This window comes from Acomys russatus, chromosome 6 (assembly GCF_903995435.1).
Source record: "Acomys russatus chromosome 6, mAcoRus1.1, whole genome shotgun sequence".
NCBI lineage: Eukaryota > Metazoa > Chordata > Mammalia > Rodentia > Muridae > Acomys > Acomys russatus.
The window spans coordinates 22,874,087-22,892,060 of record NC_067142.1 but is presented as its reverse complement, the minus strand read 5'-3'; the positions used below and the strand labels follow the sequence as shown (position 1 = coordinate 22,892,060).

The 17,974-nt window shown below is 38.1% G+C and overlaps 1 protein-coding gene across 1 annotated transcript in view; it reads left to right on the top strand.

Moving 5' to 3' along the window:
* Positions 1 to 17,974, top strand: part of Dpp10 (dipeptidyl peptidase like 10) — a 772,006-nt gene that overhangs the window by 680,560 nt on the left and 73,472 nt on the right. The window contains exons 10-11 of the mRNA XM_051147278.1: positions 3,572 to 3,669; positions 11,855 to 11,978. Coding sequence (XP_051003235.1) covers positions 3,572 to 3,669; positions 11,855 to 11,978 — 222 coding nt within the window. The remainder of the gene's footprint in view (positions 1 to 3,571; positions 3,670 to 11,854; positions 11,979 to 17,974) is intronic.

Sequence of the window (17,974 nt, the reverse complement as noted above, 5' to 3'; positions counted from 1 at the left end):
AGATAGATAGTAGATAGATAATAGATGACAGATAGATAGATAGATAGATAATAGATGATAGATAGATAGATAGATAGATAGATAGGTAATGATTGATAGATAGATACATAGATACATAGATAGATAATAGGTACATAGATAGATAGATAGATAGATAGATAGATAATAGATGATAGATAGATAGTAGATAGTAGATAGATGATAGATACATAGATACATACATATTTACATACATCGATTCATAGATAGATACATACATAGATAGATGGATGGATGGATAGATAGATAGATAGATAGATAGATAGATAGATAGAGTATATGGTAGATAGTAGTTCACAGAGAAATGAAGCACCATATATGATGGATATATGCTGGATAGAGATAGGTGGTAAAAAAAAGACTTTAGAGCATAACTTCATAACAGAAGATAGATGACAGAGAAATGATGATAGTGTGGTGAATAGTTTTGTGTAAACATGACATAAACTAGAGTCATCTGAGAAGAGGGAACCACATAAGATTGGACTGTAGGCAAGCCTGCAGTGCATTTTCCTAATTAGGGATTGATGGAGGAGGGCCCAACCAATTGTAGGTAATGCCATTCCTGGGCAGGTGGGCCTGGATTCCATATGAAAGCAGCCTGAGCAAGGAAATAAGCAGCACCCCTCTGTATCCTCTACATCAGTTCCTGCCTTCTGGTTCCTGCCCTGCGTGAATTCCTGTCTTCAGTGCTTTCAATCATGAACTGTTATAAGAAACTATGAGTGAAGAGAACATTTTCTTCTTAAGTTGTTTTTGGTCATATTGTTTCATCACAGCAATGGTAACGCTAACACAGATAGAGTATATGTGATAAATAGAGAATAGATGGAAAATAGATGTCAGAAGATAAGTGAAAGGTATTATATAATGGGACTGATAGATTATAGATAGAATATTAAATAGATGATAAATAGGTAGACAGAACATAAATGATGGATTGATAAGAGATGATAGAGATACAGATGATACATATAAGTTAGATGACTGGTAATTGACATATAAATAATAAATGGGTGATAGTGATAAAAGATCAAAAAGTGGGTAATGATGAATAGATATAATAGATAAGTGATATTAGACAATAAATGACAAATAGGGGAAGATATATGATATATTATAAAGATGATACATGATTGTAGGTAATAGGTGGAGAATAGATGCATATATGGAACAGTGCTTTATCAAAATGTTTCCTGGTCACTTGGAACTAGTTAAAACACAGATACGTAGTTACACACCTGGAGATTCTGATTCTAGGTCTGTGACCTTGGGACCAGGGATTTGTGTTTCCAAGATGATACAGATGATACAGATGATACAGATGATGATACAGATGATATAGATGATACAGATGATACAGATGATGATACAGATGATACAGATGATGATACAGATGATACAGATGACATAGATGATGATACAGATGATACAGATGATACAGATGATGATACAGATGATACAGATGATACAGATGATGATACAGATGATACAGATGATGATACAGATGATACAGATGATGATACAGATGATACAGATGATACAGATGATGATACAGATGATACAGATGATGATACAGATACAGATGATACAGATGATACAGATGATGATACAGATGATACAGATGATGATACAGATGATACAGATGATGATACAGATGGGTGCTTCTGGAAACGAAGAGTCCACATTGTCAAGCTACATCATAGAGCAAGGTTTACATTTTAACTCACGTGATCTAGCTAGAGAAATAACAGAACAAAAACATAAATGAATTATGATCTCCATAAATGCTTTTTAGCAGTCATTGAATTCTTTTGTTTTTGCATGTTTGTGAGTGCATGTGTGCATGTATGTGGAGGCCTAAGGTTAATGTCAGGAATCGTCTTAAATTGTCCTTTCACCTTACTCGTTGATGCAGGGTCTCCCATTTGAACCCAAGCTCACCGATATGGCTAGTCTTGATAACAAGCTTTCTCAGAGAGCCCTTTTACACTTTCTGTGCCTGGAGTTCCATTTCATTAATGTGCCCAGTCTTTCTCTTGAAGTCTTACTGATTAGTAAATGTGTGACCCATATATTTTAATGATGCTTGAGACATACAGAAACAGCCTCTCTGAATCTGTGGCAGAGAGAGATGAGCACTAGACCTACCACCTATCTACCTAGGTGTTGGAGAGCTGAACTTCAGTACTCATCATGGCAAGTTATCTAACAACTGAGCAATCTGCCCTGCCCCAGCATGAGTTCACTCTTTCCTTTCCCTATGCACTTTGTTTGAGGCGTATTTGAGATAGTTCACCATCATTCCTCTCTCTGGATTACAGAGTATTTGGTAGCCATTTGTTCGTCATTGCCTGGGAGTTAATGGAGCACAGTGATCATATGTGTTTACTTCCAGTTCTCTTAGTATTAGTTAGTTCACTTTATCATCTCTATTTTCATCCAGAAAATGATGAGAGTAGTCTGTACTGATGTGGGCACACTTAGTGACAAAACTGGGTCATGAGCCTTTAGAACACGTTAAAAACCAGAAGTGTACCAACCGCCATGCTTGGTAGTTATTGTTCCCTTAATGGAATTTTGATTAACTGAAACCAAATTATACATGCATTTCTACTCTTCCTGCCACAAACTCAGAGAGGATTGTTTCTGCGCCTCTCAAGGGTCATTTAAATATATGAGTCATCCATTTAGTAATCAGTAAAGCTTAAAGAAAAAGACAGGGCACATTGATGCAATGGAATTTGTTAGGCTCTCAGAATTTTAAACATGTTCTAGCTGATGCATGTGGATGATTTTTTAATATTTATGCATGTATCTTTAAATTGTATGTATTTATTTGTGTGTTGGCACACAAGTGTAGGTCGGAGAACAACTTACAGCAGTCTGCTTGGGGTAGTATTCTACAATCCTTGTGGCTGGGGTTTGATTTCCTTTCCCCTCTCTTTTTCTTTCCTGTTCCATTCCTTTACCTCTCTTTCCATATCCTATTCCCTATCCCTCTGCCCTCTCTTCATTTCCTTTCAGTCTCGCATCTTTCCTACTCATGTTTTGCATGACCAGCCCTTCTACAGCTCTGCAAAAGGAGCATAACAGCACCGCCTAGTGAATAAAGCCCCCCTAATTTCCCATAACCTTTAATTGTCTGACTAAAATGCTCCAGAAGCAGCAATCTGCAAAAACAATAGAAAGTAATCAAGTGGTTGAATTTAAAAATCGTTTCTATTTCAGAGTAATTGAACTTTTTATCCCCAGTCAAGGGAAAACACACACACACACACACACACACACACACACACACACAGAGAGAGAGAGAGAGAGAGAGAGAGAGAGAGAGAGAGAGAGAGAGAGAAGAGAGACAGAGAGGAGACAGACACAGAGACAGAGAGGAGACAGAGACAGAGAGACAGAGACAGAGCAGAGAGACACACAGAGAGAGGAAGTAAACAAGCTGAAATTTATTTTTATTTCTTTGTTTTAATATAGTCTAATGTTTATAAATTACATATTACAGCTTTCATTTTCTCAAAAGGCAGGTCAAGTGAACCCAACAGTGAAGTTGTATGTTGTAAACCTGTATGGACCCACTCACACTTTGGAGCTGATGCCACCCGACATTTTTAAATCAAGGTAGGCAATTTCAATTCCACTTTTAAGGGGCAAGTAGATACTTCCCGTCCAATTATCATTTTGTTGCAATTAGAGAATGATGTGATCAGTGCCACAATTCCACTTTAAAATGAAGCTGAGGTTTCCTTCATCACTTGGGAATGAAGTCATTCTGGATGTCTGGCTCCTCTCAAGAAGTGTTTAGTTCCAAGGTGATTAGCGGTACCACAAAATGACGAAAGATACCTATGATTGAGTCTTTGGCTGGATATTTGAAGGAGATGAAGACAGAGGTTAGTTTTCCACTGGATTTTCTCCTAGAGAACAGTTGTTTCATTCCTTTTAAATGGTGTGCTTTAGAAGGGTGTGATCAGGGACTGGCGCTGCTGTTCAGTGGGTGGAGTGACTGCCTGCCATGTGCTAAGCCCTGGATTTTATAGATCCCTAGCACTGCATTAACTAGATATGGTGGGACCTACCTGCATTCCCAGACCCTGAGAATGGGGATGGGGTGGATCATAAGTTCAAGCTCACCTTCAGCAACATAGGGAGTTCCAGGCTACCCTGGGCTACATGAGCACTGGTTTAAAATAAAACAAAACAATAACAAACAAACAAACAATACTAGAAGACTGAATTATACATAACATAAGTATAGTTTGCTTTACCATTTGGTGTTCTCCAGCAAGCAGAACAGTTGAATGAAGTATGATTTGTTTGTGCCTGTATATTTATAACATTAGAAAAGGATGGGGGCAGATGGTTCAGTATGTAAGTCTAATGAGGACAGTGTTAGATCCCAGAACACACATAGGGATCGAATTAGTACTGTGTACTTGTAGTCTCAGGGCACCCGTGTGGGGATGGGAGCCAGACACAGGAGAGTAACTGGAAGCTCATGGGCCAACAAGCCCAGAGGCCACAATGATGTACACCAAGGAACCCTGTTCTAAACACTGACTGTAAAAAGAGATGAGTGACATCTCAGGCTGTCCTCTGACCCCGATCCCCAAGGACACACACATGGATGACTCTATCAGGAGAAAAGGAATATATTATATATGTGCAAACTCTAAATTTAATATTGGAAACATCTTCAGCACCTCTAATATAAGCATTAATGCATTGAAGTACTAAATATCTCAAATTTTTAAGGACCTTCATTCAGTTTACTGAGGCCCTAGAGATGAATCTCAAAGCTAATCTTGAAGACTGGTGTCACTGTTCATTGGCAATACCCCTATCTCATGTCCTTTTCAATTCATCAAACATCTCATTTATTAGGGATGTTTATAGCACACATACATGTATATGTGTACAGCATTGTTAACACTGCCTATATGTGTGTATACCATGATCCTTACACTCTGTGTGTGTGTGTGTGTGTGTGTGTGTGTGTGTGTGTGTGTGTGTGTTGCATAATCCACACTATGCTGGGTGAGATGGGGCTAAGCTTAATGTTTGTTTTGATAATTTCTATAGTCAACCCAACCCAAGTCTGGTTGTTGAAATTTAATCACAGTTGGGCATATTTACAGATAATACACTCTGATGTGTATATGGAAGTTGTGATTATAAAAATAGAATTTATGTAATGCTTCTGATTAAAGACTCATTTTAATTATCTAACGTAAACTTATTTTTTTAATGAGTGGAGAAGATTAAACCCAGAAAGAAAGAAATGTGTGTGATAGAATCTCTGCATCACTTGGTAGAACAAGTCCTATGAGATAAGACCATTTCATCCAATTGCAGAGTACTTTATGCACATTAAAATGGAAAAACTTAAAGTGGTTCAGAATTGACAATTAGGGACCTTTCATTAAAGTGATGTATAATCTTAACATAGGCCTTAGCAGGACACCTTTCTGAGTATGTTAGAGGACCATTATAGTACCATTAGGATAGAATTTCTGGGTGCTCTAGAAGAGAACAGCATGTATCGATAAACAGAGATGTTGGGAAAACACAGCAGTGATCCAGTAAGCCAATAACAACACAGCCGGAAAGTTAGGGAGATGGCTCAGTCAATAAAGTATTCGTTGTACAATACGGAAGTCCTGAGTTTGGTCCTCAGAACTCAGATATATACACAGGGTGGCTCATATTTATAATTTTAGTACTGTTAAGGCAGAAATATGCAGATCCAATGGGATTTCTGGGTAGTATGATTGAATCGGGGTGCCCCTAGGCTATTTAGACACCTCGTAGCCAATAAATAAAGAAGAGAGAATGATGGGCTGCAGAAATGGCTCAGCAGTTAAGAGAACCATGTGCTCTTCCAGGGGTCCTAAGTTCAATTCCCAGCAAACACATAGTGGCTCACAACCATCTATAATGAATTCTGGTGCCCTCTTCTGACCTTCAGGTGTACATGCAAGCAGAACACTGTATATGTAATAAATAAATAAATCTTTTTTTAAAAAAAGAGGAGAGAATGAATAAGGACAGTGGAGGTTGTTCTCTGTCCCTTGACATATTTATAAATGCTTACACACACACACACACACACACACACACACACACACACACACACACAGACAAAGGAAGGAAAGAAAGGAAGAAAGAAAGAAAGGAGGCAGAAAGACAGGCAAAACAGTTGATGGCTAACACGCCCATATTGAAGTGATACTCTAATTCCATTACACATACCCTTTGGACAATCCGATGCCCTGAGCTAGGACACACAATGAACAAAAATCTCTAATGACTAGAGTAGTGTCCCTTTAACCTGCTTCTCTCTGCCTCTATGACTCAGCCTATGCTCATGAGCTAACAGAGTGTGTGCTAGAAATCAAAGTGAGATGTGCATCTGGGATGTTGGGGTCGAGAAGGTGTAGAGCAAGGAGGCCATTCAGCCAGTACACCTGTAGTTCCTCGATCCCTAAGTGACTGTATAATACCTCTGCTGTGACATCCATGTTATGTACACCTGTAATCAACTTAATGGAATGTTTTAATATTTGGAAACGGTTCCTTTTAAAACTGAAATTTTGTTTTCAGAAACAGTTGTCACCATTCAGATTTTAGATCCCAAGTAGAAGTGATGTTTAGATATAAATAAGGAACACAATAAGGTATGTCATATTAGAATAAATTTTTGTATGCATGAGGTAACATGTATAAAATAACTAGGTCGTTTAATGAAAGATCAATATAAATGTTTGACTACAAAAAATTACATTATCTTAAATTTTTTACATCTAAATTTAAAACACCAATTACCAGGAATCTGCTGTTAGGATTTGAATTGTTCTCCAAATCTTTTGGTAGTCACTATAATCCAGAATATGCAGTGAATTAAGTAGAATATTTTTTGTGAAGGGTTTGCAAATATTTCTCTAAGAGCATTTTTAGACAAATACTTAAATTCTGGTGTCTTGTTTTTTATTTTAAAACTCATTCTTGTTATTTTTACATTTTAATTTGCCCCATACTATTCTGGTTAGGCAATTGAGAATTTTTTTTTTCTGTAGTCTAAATATCAGTTTACCTATGTAGACTTTCTTTCCAAAGCTACTGACTTTGATTTTTTTACATTCATTGATAAATACTTCCAAATTTCATGTTAACTTTAATACAGTTTGGAGAAAATCTCATAAATCCTTGCATATTCATATTTTTGTTTTTAATTTATTAATTTATTCATGTTACATCCTGGTTATAGCCCCCTTTTTCTCTCCTAATCCTCCCTCATAAACATCTCTCCCATTCTCCCCTGTCCTTTTACTCAAAAAAGGGGGACAGCCCTGATGGGTACCAAGCTGGCCTGGCACATTAATTTCCTGAAGAATTAGGCACATCCTCTCCCACTGAGACTACACAAGGAATCCAAGTTAGGGGAAGAGGATCCAACGGGAGGCATCAGAGTAAGAGAGTGCTGCACTCCAGTTGTTGCAGTATCCACATGAAGACCAAGCAGCACATCCACTACATATATGTAGAGGAACTAGGAACAGTGCATGTGTGCTCTTTGCCTTGTGGTTCAGTCCTTGTAAGCCCCCATGGGCCCAAGTTAGTTCACTCTGTAGATCTTCTTGTCGAGTCCTTGACCCCTCTGACTCCCTCAATAATCCCCCCCAACTCTTCCATAGGACTCCCTGAGCTCTGTCTAAAGTTTGGCTGTGGTTTTCTGCATCTGTTTCCATCAGCTGCTGCATGAAGCCTCTCAGAGGAGTTCTGCTTGGCTCCAGTCTACAAGCATAGCAGAGTAACATTAATAGTGTCAGGGATTGGTTCTTTCACATGGAACGAGTCTCAAGTAGGGTGAGCCTTTCATTTGTTCTTTCCTCACACTTGATGTTCGCATATAGAAAACAATTAATAAATGGAACCTTATGAAACTGGAAAGTATCTGTAAGGCAAAGGACACTGTCAATAGAACAAAAGGCAGCAAATAGGATGGAAAAAGATCTTCACCAAACCTACATTCAACAGAGGACTAGTATCCAAATGAAAGAACTCCAGAAATCAGACACCAACAAACCAAATAGCCTAATTAAAAATTAGGTACAGAGCTAAACAGAGAGTTTTCAATAGTGGAATCTTGAGTGGCCAAGAAGCACTTTAAGAAATGCTCAGCATCCTTAGTCATCAGGAAAATGGTAATCAAAATGACCCTGAGATTCCATCTTACAACTGTCACAATGCCTATGATCCAAAACTCAAGTGACAGCACATGCTGGTGCAGTTTTGGAGAAAGGGGAACACTTCTCCATTGCTGGTGGAAGTGCAAACTTGTACAACTTCTGTGGAAATCAACCAGGGGCATTCTCAGAAAATTGGGAATACTTTTTTAGACACAGATAAACCACAAAAGGTACTCCACCATATCACAAAGACACTGGCTTCATGATGTTCATAGACTCTGTATTTGTAATAGCCAGAATCTGGAAACAACATAGATGTCCCTCAACTGAATGATAGATAAAGAAAATGTGTTACATATACAGCATTCATAATAATTTTAGTACAATCTTAGACTTTCATATCTGCCATTCAGGAATATTTAAGTTGTTACAATTCAACCTTTTCCTGGTTGTGTATGGGGCACACAAACCCTTTATCTCAAGGCTTATTTTGTATGCACTCCATCAAAGGTTGATGATTACATTTTTGCTTATGTGTCTATGTGTGTTCCATTGTTTCTGTGTAAGTGATTTGAACTCCCTTCCTGTGTTTCTTTGACAAGTAGTTTATACTCCCATCCCCAAAACACTCCATGCCCTTTAGGTGTTTTAGTGGTCACACTGCTAAATATTATTGCATTTTGAAAATAAATTTCTTGAAGCAAAACACTGAAAGTTTACCAAGACACTTTTCCTGGTAGGAACCCCTGGAAGAGTGAACTAGTCAGAGACTATGTCCAAACCAGCTGAGCATGTGATTCAAGAGTACCTAGTTAACTGCAGAAAGCACATTTTTTTCTTTGTTTCTTTGTTTTCCAAGAGTTTCTTGGCAATTTGTAAACAGGGCTCAGTATCTTGTGAAAGCTTCCAAATGTTTTGAAAAGGCAGTATGTCAGACATCACTCAATGGCAAGGTATACTTATACTTCTGCTGACGTCTTCATGTTGATAAGGTAACATATTTTTAGAGAGAACTGTAGCTATTCAGAAATACATGCAAAAATTGTGAGATTCTTGTGTCTAGATCTCTTGGCCAGAGTTGTCCTGGGACAAAAAGTTTGTATCAGGTTTTACTATCTATAAATGATACTTTTACTATCTCATACAAACATTAATTTTATTTTATTTTATTTTATTTCTGTGTGCATGAGTGTCAATGAGTATATATATGCCACATGAGTGCAGTGCACTTACAGGGCAGAAGAGGGCATTAGATCCCAGAGTTGGGGGACTGGGAGCTGCCCCTTGAGGGTGCTAGTCGCTGAAATCCTATCTCTGCGATAATGCAACAAGTGCTCTTAACTACTAGGGCAGCTTTGCAGCCTTTAAATGTCCCTTTTAACAAAACAAGCACAGATATCACTTTTAAAGTTGGTTTTCATGTTAACTCCTCTGTTATGGTATGGAGCGAGTATCTAGAAAAGTGGTTGCTTTTCCTTTTTATCATATACCAAACTATGATGACTGGGCTTAGTCATGTGGGGCTCAGAGTTTCATGATACATTATGTTAATTTCAAAACATAAAATCAAAATATGTCATAAATACAATTTATGTTATGTATTTATAACAATTTCCCATAACTTTGAGGAAATAATTATACCAGTAATTAACATTCTTTCTATGCTAAAAATTCAATATCCAGTCAGATACTTCCATTTGGTTTCTTTTTCATTTTTAAATGTTTGAAACAAGAGTAGCAATGTTATTAAAAATATGACTAAAAGATTGGAACCAGTTCTTTTTTATTTTTATTAATTTATTCTTGTTACATCTCAATGTTTATCCCATCCCTTGTATCCTCCCATTCCTCCCCCCCCCATTTTCCCATTATTCCCCTCCCCTATGACTGTTCCTGAGGGGGATTACCTCCCCCTATATATTCTCATAGGGTATCAAGTCTCTTCTTGGCTACCTGCTGGCCTTCCTCTGAGTGCCACCAGGTCTCCCCCTCCAGGGGACATGGTCAAATGTGAGGCACCAGAGTACGTGAGAAAGTCATATCCCACTCTCCACTCAACTGTGGAGAATGTTCTGACCATTGGCTAGATCTGGGAAGGGGTTTAAAGTTTACCTCCTGTATTGTCCTTGGCTGGTGCCTTAGTTTGAGCGGGACCCCTGGGCCCAAATCTGCCTATCATATTGTTCTACTTGTAGATTTCTAGGACCCTCTGTATCCTTTTATTTTGCTATTCTCCCATGCGTCTCTCATTTAGAGTCCAAATAGGATGCCTTCCCCTCTGTCCCAGTTTCCTGGTAAGTGAAGGCTTTCATGGGACATGACCCTTGGGCTAGTATGCAGATATAAGTGAGTATATGCCATTTGATTCTTTCTGCTTCTGGGTTAACTCACTCATTATGATCATTTCTAGCTCAATCCATTTATCCACAAATTTCGGGAATTCCTTGTTTTTAATAGCTGAGTAGTATTCCATAGTGTATATGTACCACAGTTTCTTTATCCACTCTTCTACTGAGGGACACTTAGGCTGTTTCCATGTTCTGGCTATTATGAATAAGGCTGCTATGAACATGGTTGAGCAAATTTTCTTGTTGTGTGCTGGAGCATCTTCTGGGTATATTCCAAGGAGTGGAATAGCTGGGTCTTGAGGAAGCCCTATTCCCATTTTTCTGAGATAGCACCAGATAGATTTCCAAAGTGGCTGTACTAGTTTGCATTCCCACCAGCAATGAAGGAGTGTGGAACCAGTTCTTAATCCACAACTGAGGAAAAGAAATTCCATTGTATTAATTACTTTTCATTTTGTTGTGATAAAAAAAAAATAAAAGCAATTAAAGGAAGGAGGGGCCTATTTGGGCCCACAGTGGAAGGATACAGTCCACCTTGCAGGGGAATCATGGCAGCTGGAGCGTGAAGTACATTGCATCCAGTCAGCAAGCACAGGGAAGTGAATGCTAGAGCTCAGCTCACTTTCTTCTTTTATTCAGCCTGCAACTTATAAAATGGAAGCCCCCTCTTAACAAGTATGTCTTGAGATGTCTTGAGACAATGTCTTCTATGTTATTCTAAAGTATGGTCTAGTTGACAAGATTAAACATCACACATACAATTAATACCTCTGTAGTCCAAGACTTCACATATGAGAGAAAACATGCATGTTGTGAAGTAGGAATAACCATCAAGGCAAGATTTAAGTTTTGCATTTCACTAGGCATCAGCTGTGCTTTTAATGAAGTTTAGTGTAGTGTTAAAATTATATAGTTTATCACAAGCTAGTCCCAAACAATAAACTTTTTTTCAGAAAAGTCAAGTGTCTACTGGTTTATATTTTTCCAAAAATTGCTTTTCTGGTAAACCATTCATTCTTAAATGTTTCCCCTATCTTCTTTATATTTTTATAGATATTTATATCTTCACTTATACATTCGCATTTATTTGAAATTGTATATGTGAATATTTAAGCAAGAACATGTGCACATGTCTGTTTATATATGTACACATAATGTAACAGCCTTATAATGTTCACTTGTTGCACATAAAACGACACATGGCTCTTCCTAATAGTGTACTGATTCTCAAGATTTAATCATAAACTATGATTTTTATTTCCAAACTAGAGAATATTACATCACCATGGTCAAATGGGTGAGCAACACCAGAACAGTGGTCAGATGGTTGAATAGGCCTCAAAACATCTCCATCCTCACAGTCTGTGAGTCCACCACCGGGGCATGCAGTAGGGTAAGTTTAACTTATTTCTATCTTTTGTGTAAGGTAAAATGGTTAGGAGTCATTGCTGTGGAAGTCAGCTTTGTTAAGGTTTCATAGAAAAACTTTAAATGTTTTTGCTTCCAAAAATTGACTGGAGAGTGGGGTCTGACTTTCACACAAACTCTGGTGCCCCATATTTGACCACATCCCCTGCATGGGGAGGCCTGGTGGCACTCAGAGGGAGGATAGCAGGCTACCAAGAAGAGACTTGGTACCCTATGAGCATATACAGGTGGAAGAGGTCCCCCTCAGGAACAGTCATAGGGGAGGGGAGTAAGGGGAAAATGGGAGGGAGGGAGGAATGGGAGGATACAAGGGATGGGATAACCATTGAGATGTAATATGAAGAAATTAATAAAATATATTTTAAAATAGTAGGAAAAGGGATGAATACTTAATGTCTATATTTTTGTGGCTGAGGAAGTGTATCGGAGGATAAGATACTTTCCACACAGTCTCAAGTACCTTAGCACGCATGTAACTTATGGACAAGTGTGGTTAGCCCATTTTAATCTTAGTGTTTGGGAGGTGCAGACAGGGGATTAGAGGGGAAAGTTGGCTGGATACACTTGCTGAATTGCTGGGTTCCAGGCTCAGCTAGAGACCCTGCCTCAACATGTAACATAGAGAATAATTAAGGTACTTGATGTCATCCTTTGGCTTCTACATGCATGTATACACACATATATATGTGAACATGAACACATACATACCACAAACATATATGTATAGAATAATTAGCAAATGTACATAATTTAACCTATACCTTTAAGTCTTTCAAATTTTAAAGTGAGTGATATGAAGAATAAGTAAAGAAGAAAACACTAAGCTCTTAAAGAAATTAATGAATACAAATCCACTGCACAAAAGTTGTTTAAACCTTACAGAGCTATTTTTAGCTGAGAATTGCTGTCCATATTTTGTCTTTGGCTTGGCGTTACTGGAAGTATCCTTTCCATTTTCTTTAGGGATGGACACTTTTCAGAATACCTCATATTATCATTATTGTGTGTTTCCTTCCCTAGAATAAGTAAAAGTAGACAAAAAAATTCTTCTTCCACTTAATGTAACAGTGATGTGGATTTAAATATTTTAAATTAATTTCTGTAAACTATGAAATAGCTAAAATGAACTTGACATTTGAGGCGTTGGCAAAGAAAAGGAGGGCAATAATTTAAATGTTTACATTATGTGTTTGATTGCTGTATAAAGTACGACAGTTTCTTTATCCATTCTTCAGTTAAGGGACATCTAGGTTGTTTCCAGATTCTGGCCATTATGAATAAAGCTGCTATGGAGATAGTTGAGCAAATGTCCTTGTTGTATGGTGGAGCATCTTTTGGGTAAATGCCCAGGAGTATTATAGCTGGGTTTTAAGGTAGCACTATACCCAATTTTCTGAGAAAGCTCCAGATTGACGTCCAAAGTGGTTGTACAGTATGCACTCTCACCAGCAATGGAGGAGTGTTCCCCTTTCTCCAAATCCTCGCCAGCATGTGCCGTCAAGTGATTTTCTTATTTTAGCCAATATGATAGGTGTAATATAGAATCTCAGGGTCTTTTTTATTTGAATTTCCCTGGTGACTGAGGACGTTGATCATTTCTTTAAGTGTTTCTCAGACGTTCAGTATTTCTCTGTTGAGAATTCTCTTTTTAGCACTGTACCCCATTTTTAAATTGGGTTATTTGGTTTATTGCTGTTTAATTTCTTGAGTTCTTTATATATTTTGGATGTTAGTCCTCGGTCAGATACAGGGTTGATGAAGATCTTTTCCCAGTTTGTAGGCTGTCATTTTGTCTTTTGACTGTCTTTTGCCTTACAGAAGTGCCTCGGTTTCAAAAGGTCTCGTTTATTAATTGCTGACCTTAGAGCCTGAGCGGTTGTGGTTCTGTTCAGGAAGTTGTTTCCTGTGCCGATGAGTTCAAGGTTCCTCACCACTCTGTCTTCTAACAAATTTAGTATGTTTGGTTTTATGTTGAGTACTTTAACCCACTGGCCTTTAGTTTTGTACAGGGCGATAAATATGGATCTATTTGTGTTTTTCTGCATGTAGACATCCAGTTAAACCAGCACCATTTGTTGAAGATGCTATTTTCCATGTTATGGATTTGGTTTCTTTGTCAAAAATAAAATACCCATAGGTGTGTTGGTTTATTTCTGGGTCTTCAATTCAATCACACTGATCAATCAGCCTATTTCTATGCCAGCACCATGGATTTTTTTTATTATTGTTGCTCTATAGTACAGTTTGTGTCCCTTTTCATTTCTGGTTGTGTTGATCTGAATACTCTCCCTCTGCCTTTTAGTTAGTTTGGTTAAGGGTTTGTCTATCTTGTTGATTTTCTGAAAGAGCCAGCTCTTGGTTTTGTTGATTCTTTGAATTGTACACTTTTTTCTAATTAATTTATTTCAGTCCTGATTTTGATGATTTCTAGCCATCTACTCTTGGGTGTGTCTACTTTTTTCACTTTTTTCTTGTTGTTCTAGAGCTTTCAGGTATGCTGTTAAGTTGCTGCTATGGGATCTCTCCAATGTATTTATAAAGGTACTTAGTGATATGAACGTTCCTCTCAGTACTGCTTTCAGTGTGTCCCACAAGTTTAGCTACATTGTGCTTCATTTTCATTTAATTCTAGGAAGTTTTTAATTCTCTTTTTATTTTATCCCTTGCCCAGAGGTCAGTGAGTAAGGAGTTCTTCTGTTTCTATGAGTTTGGGAGCTTTCTGTTTTTTCTGTTGTTGTTGAGTTACAGCTTTAATCCATAATGGTCTGATAAAATGCAAGAGATTACTTCACTTTACTTGTATCTGTTGAGGTTTGCTTTATGATAAAGTATAGGTTCCATGAAGTGCTGAGAAGAAGGTGTATTCTTTTGTTTTGGGGTGAAATGTTCTGTAGATATCAGTTAGGTCCATTTGATTCATGACCTTGATTAGTTGCATTGTTTCTTCACTTAATTTCTCTCTTAATGACATGTCTATTGGTGAGAGTGGGGTGTTGAAGTCTTTCAATATTAATGTGTGGGTTTTAATGTGATTTAAGATTTAGTAGTTTCTTTTGTAAATGTGAATGCTCCTGCATTTGTGGCATAGATGTCCAAATTTGAGACATCATCTTTGGGTATTTTTCCTTTGACGAGTATGAAGTGTCCTTCCCCATGTCTTTTTACTAGTTTTGGCTGAAAGTCTATTTTAGTAGCTACTAGAGTGTCTACTCCAGCTTGCTTCTTGTGTTTGTTTGCTTGGAATAGCATTTCCCAAGCCTTTACTTTCAGATATTATCTATCTTTATTGCTGAGTGTGTTTCTTGTATGCAGCAGAATGATGAGTCTTGTTTTTGCATCCATTCTGTCAGCCTGTGTCTTTTACTGGGGAGTGGAGGCCATTGATGTTGAGATATATTAATGACCAGTGGTTATTAGGTCTTGGTTTGTTTGTTTTTATGTTGTTGTTGGTAGAGTGTGTATGTTTTTTTTCCTTTCTTTTTGGCTTGTGGGTGTGAGGTTATTAATTTTCTGTGTTTTCCTGGGCATAGTTAGACTTTGTGGGTTGTATATTACTTCTATATCTTCTGTAGGCAAAGATTTATGGCTAGGTACTGTTTAAACTTGCTTTTGTCATGGAATATCTGGTTTTCTTCATCTATGGTGATTGAAAGTTTTGCTGGATGTAATAGTGTGAGTTGATATTTGTGGTCTCTGAGTGTTTGCATGACATCTATCCAGACCCTTCTTACTTTCATAGTCTCTGTTAAGAAGTAAGATGTAATTCTGATAGATTTGTCTTTATATAATTTGCCTCTTTCACTTATAGCTTTTAATATTCTTTTCTTGTTCTGTACGTTTTAATATTTTGATCATCATGTGGTGAGAGGATTTTCTTTTCTGGTCCAATCTATTTGGAGTTCTGTAGGCTTCTTGTATGTTTGTTGGCATTTCATTCTTTAGGATGAGGAAGTTTTCTTTTATGATTTTGTTGAAAATGTTTTCTAAGCCTTAGAGCTTGAAGTCTTTTCTTTCTTTTATTCTTATTATTCTTAAGTTTGGTCTTTTTATAGTGTCGTAGATTTCTTGGGTGTTTTGAGTCAGGAACTTGTTAGTTTTAACATTTTCTTTGACTTTAGTCACATCTTCCACACTTGAGATTCTCTCATCCATCTCTTTTATTGTGTTTTGTTGCTTGTTTCTTTGGTTCCTGTTCTCTTCCTTATGTTTTCTAACGCTAATATTGCCTCAGATTGTGTTTTCTTTGTTTCTTCTAATTTTCTCTTTCAGTCTTGAATAGTTTTTTTTATTTCTTTCTCCTATTTGTTTGAATTTTCCTGTAATTCTTTTTTTTTCTTCTACTTTTTTTTATTAATTTATTCTTGTTACATCTCAATGGTTATCCCATCCCTTGTGTCCTCCCATTCTTCCCTCCCTCCCATTTTCCCATTATTCCCCTCCCCTATGACTGTTCCTGAGGGGGATTACCTCCCCCTGTATATGCTCATAGGGTATCAAGTCTCTTCTCGGTAACTTGCTGTCCTTCCACTGAGTGCCACCAGGTCTCCCCCTCCAGGGGACATGGTCAAATGTGAGGCACCAGAGTACGTGTGAAAGTCATATCCCACTCCCCACTCAAGTGTGGAGACTGTTCTGACCATTGGCTAGATCTGGGTAGGGGTTTAAAGTTTACCGGCTGTATTGTCCTTGGCTGGTGCCTTAGTTTGAGCGGGACCCCTGGGCCCAAATCTGCCTATCATAATGTTCTACTTGGAGGTTTCTAGGACCCTCTGGATCCTTCTATTTTGCTATTCTCCCATGCTTCTCTCATCTAGAGTCCCAATAGGATGTCCTCCCCTCTGTCACAGTTTCCTGGTAAGTGAAGGATTTCTTGGGACATGCCCCTTGGGCTAGTATGCAGATATAAGTAAGTATATACCATTTGAATCTTTCTGCTTCTGGGTTAACTCACTCATTATGATCATTTCTAGCTCAATCCATTTATCCACAAATTTCGGGAATTCCTTGTTTTTAATATCTGAGTAGTATTCCATAGTGTATATGTACCACAGTTTCTTTATCCATTCTTCTACTGAGGGACACTTAGGCTGTTTCCATGATCTGGCTATTATGAATAAGGCTGCTATGAACATGGTTGAGCAAATTTTCTTGTTGTGTGCTGGAGCATCTTCTGGGTATATTCCAATTCTTTATAGGATTTATTCAACTCCTTCATCTATTTGAATGTATTTTTCTATATTTCTTTGAGTGATTTATGTTCCTCCTTCAACGCTTCCTGAATTTTCATCACCTCACATTTAAAATCTTCTTGCAATTCATGGGTGTTCATATCTCCAGGGCTTGCTGGTTTGTGGTGGTATCATATGACTGAGTTTTGTTGCTTGTCTTCTTGTGCTATCCTTTAGCCACCTGGTTGTCTCTAATGTTAGAAGGCCTAGAGGTTCTTCAATAGGCTTGATGTCTGTGTCCTACTTGGGCCACACAAGTTGGAAGAAAGCAATGAGCACTCTAAGCCAGAGGTTGTTTGCTAGGGGTCTCCAGAGGCCTCCTCAGTATGGTGGACAATAGGTGTTGGCACCTGCATTCAGTTCAGCTCAGTTGGGTTCCCTGTTTGTATCCCAGTTGGGACAGGCAGGAGAGGAGTAGGCTAAGAGAATTCCAAGCCCCAATCTGTTCAGATGCCAAACAGACTTTCTAAAGATGGCAAAGGTCTGTCTATCTGTGTCTCAGATGGGCCGGGACAGTAAGCAACTGGGGGCCTAGAGATATAGGAGTCCAAAGCTGCTCTGATGCCCCCACAGACCTTCTCAAGATGGCAGCCAATATGAGTTGTGGCCCACCCCAGTCTCAGCTCTGCTTATCTGTTCTTTTTCCCATAAGAGTCAGGCCAGTTAGTCACTGGCAGACAGAGAGCCATATAAGCCCAAGATGCGCAGGTGCCCCACAGTCGTTCTTGAGATG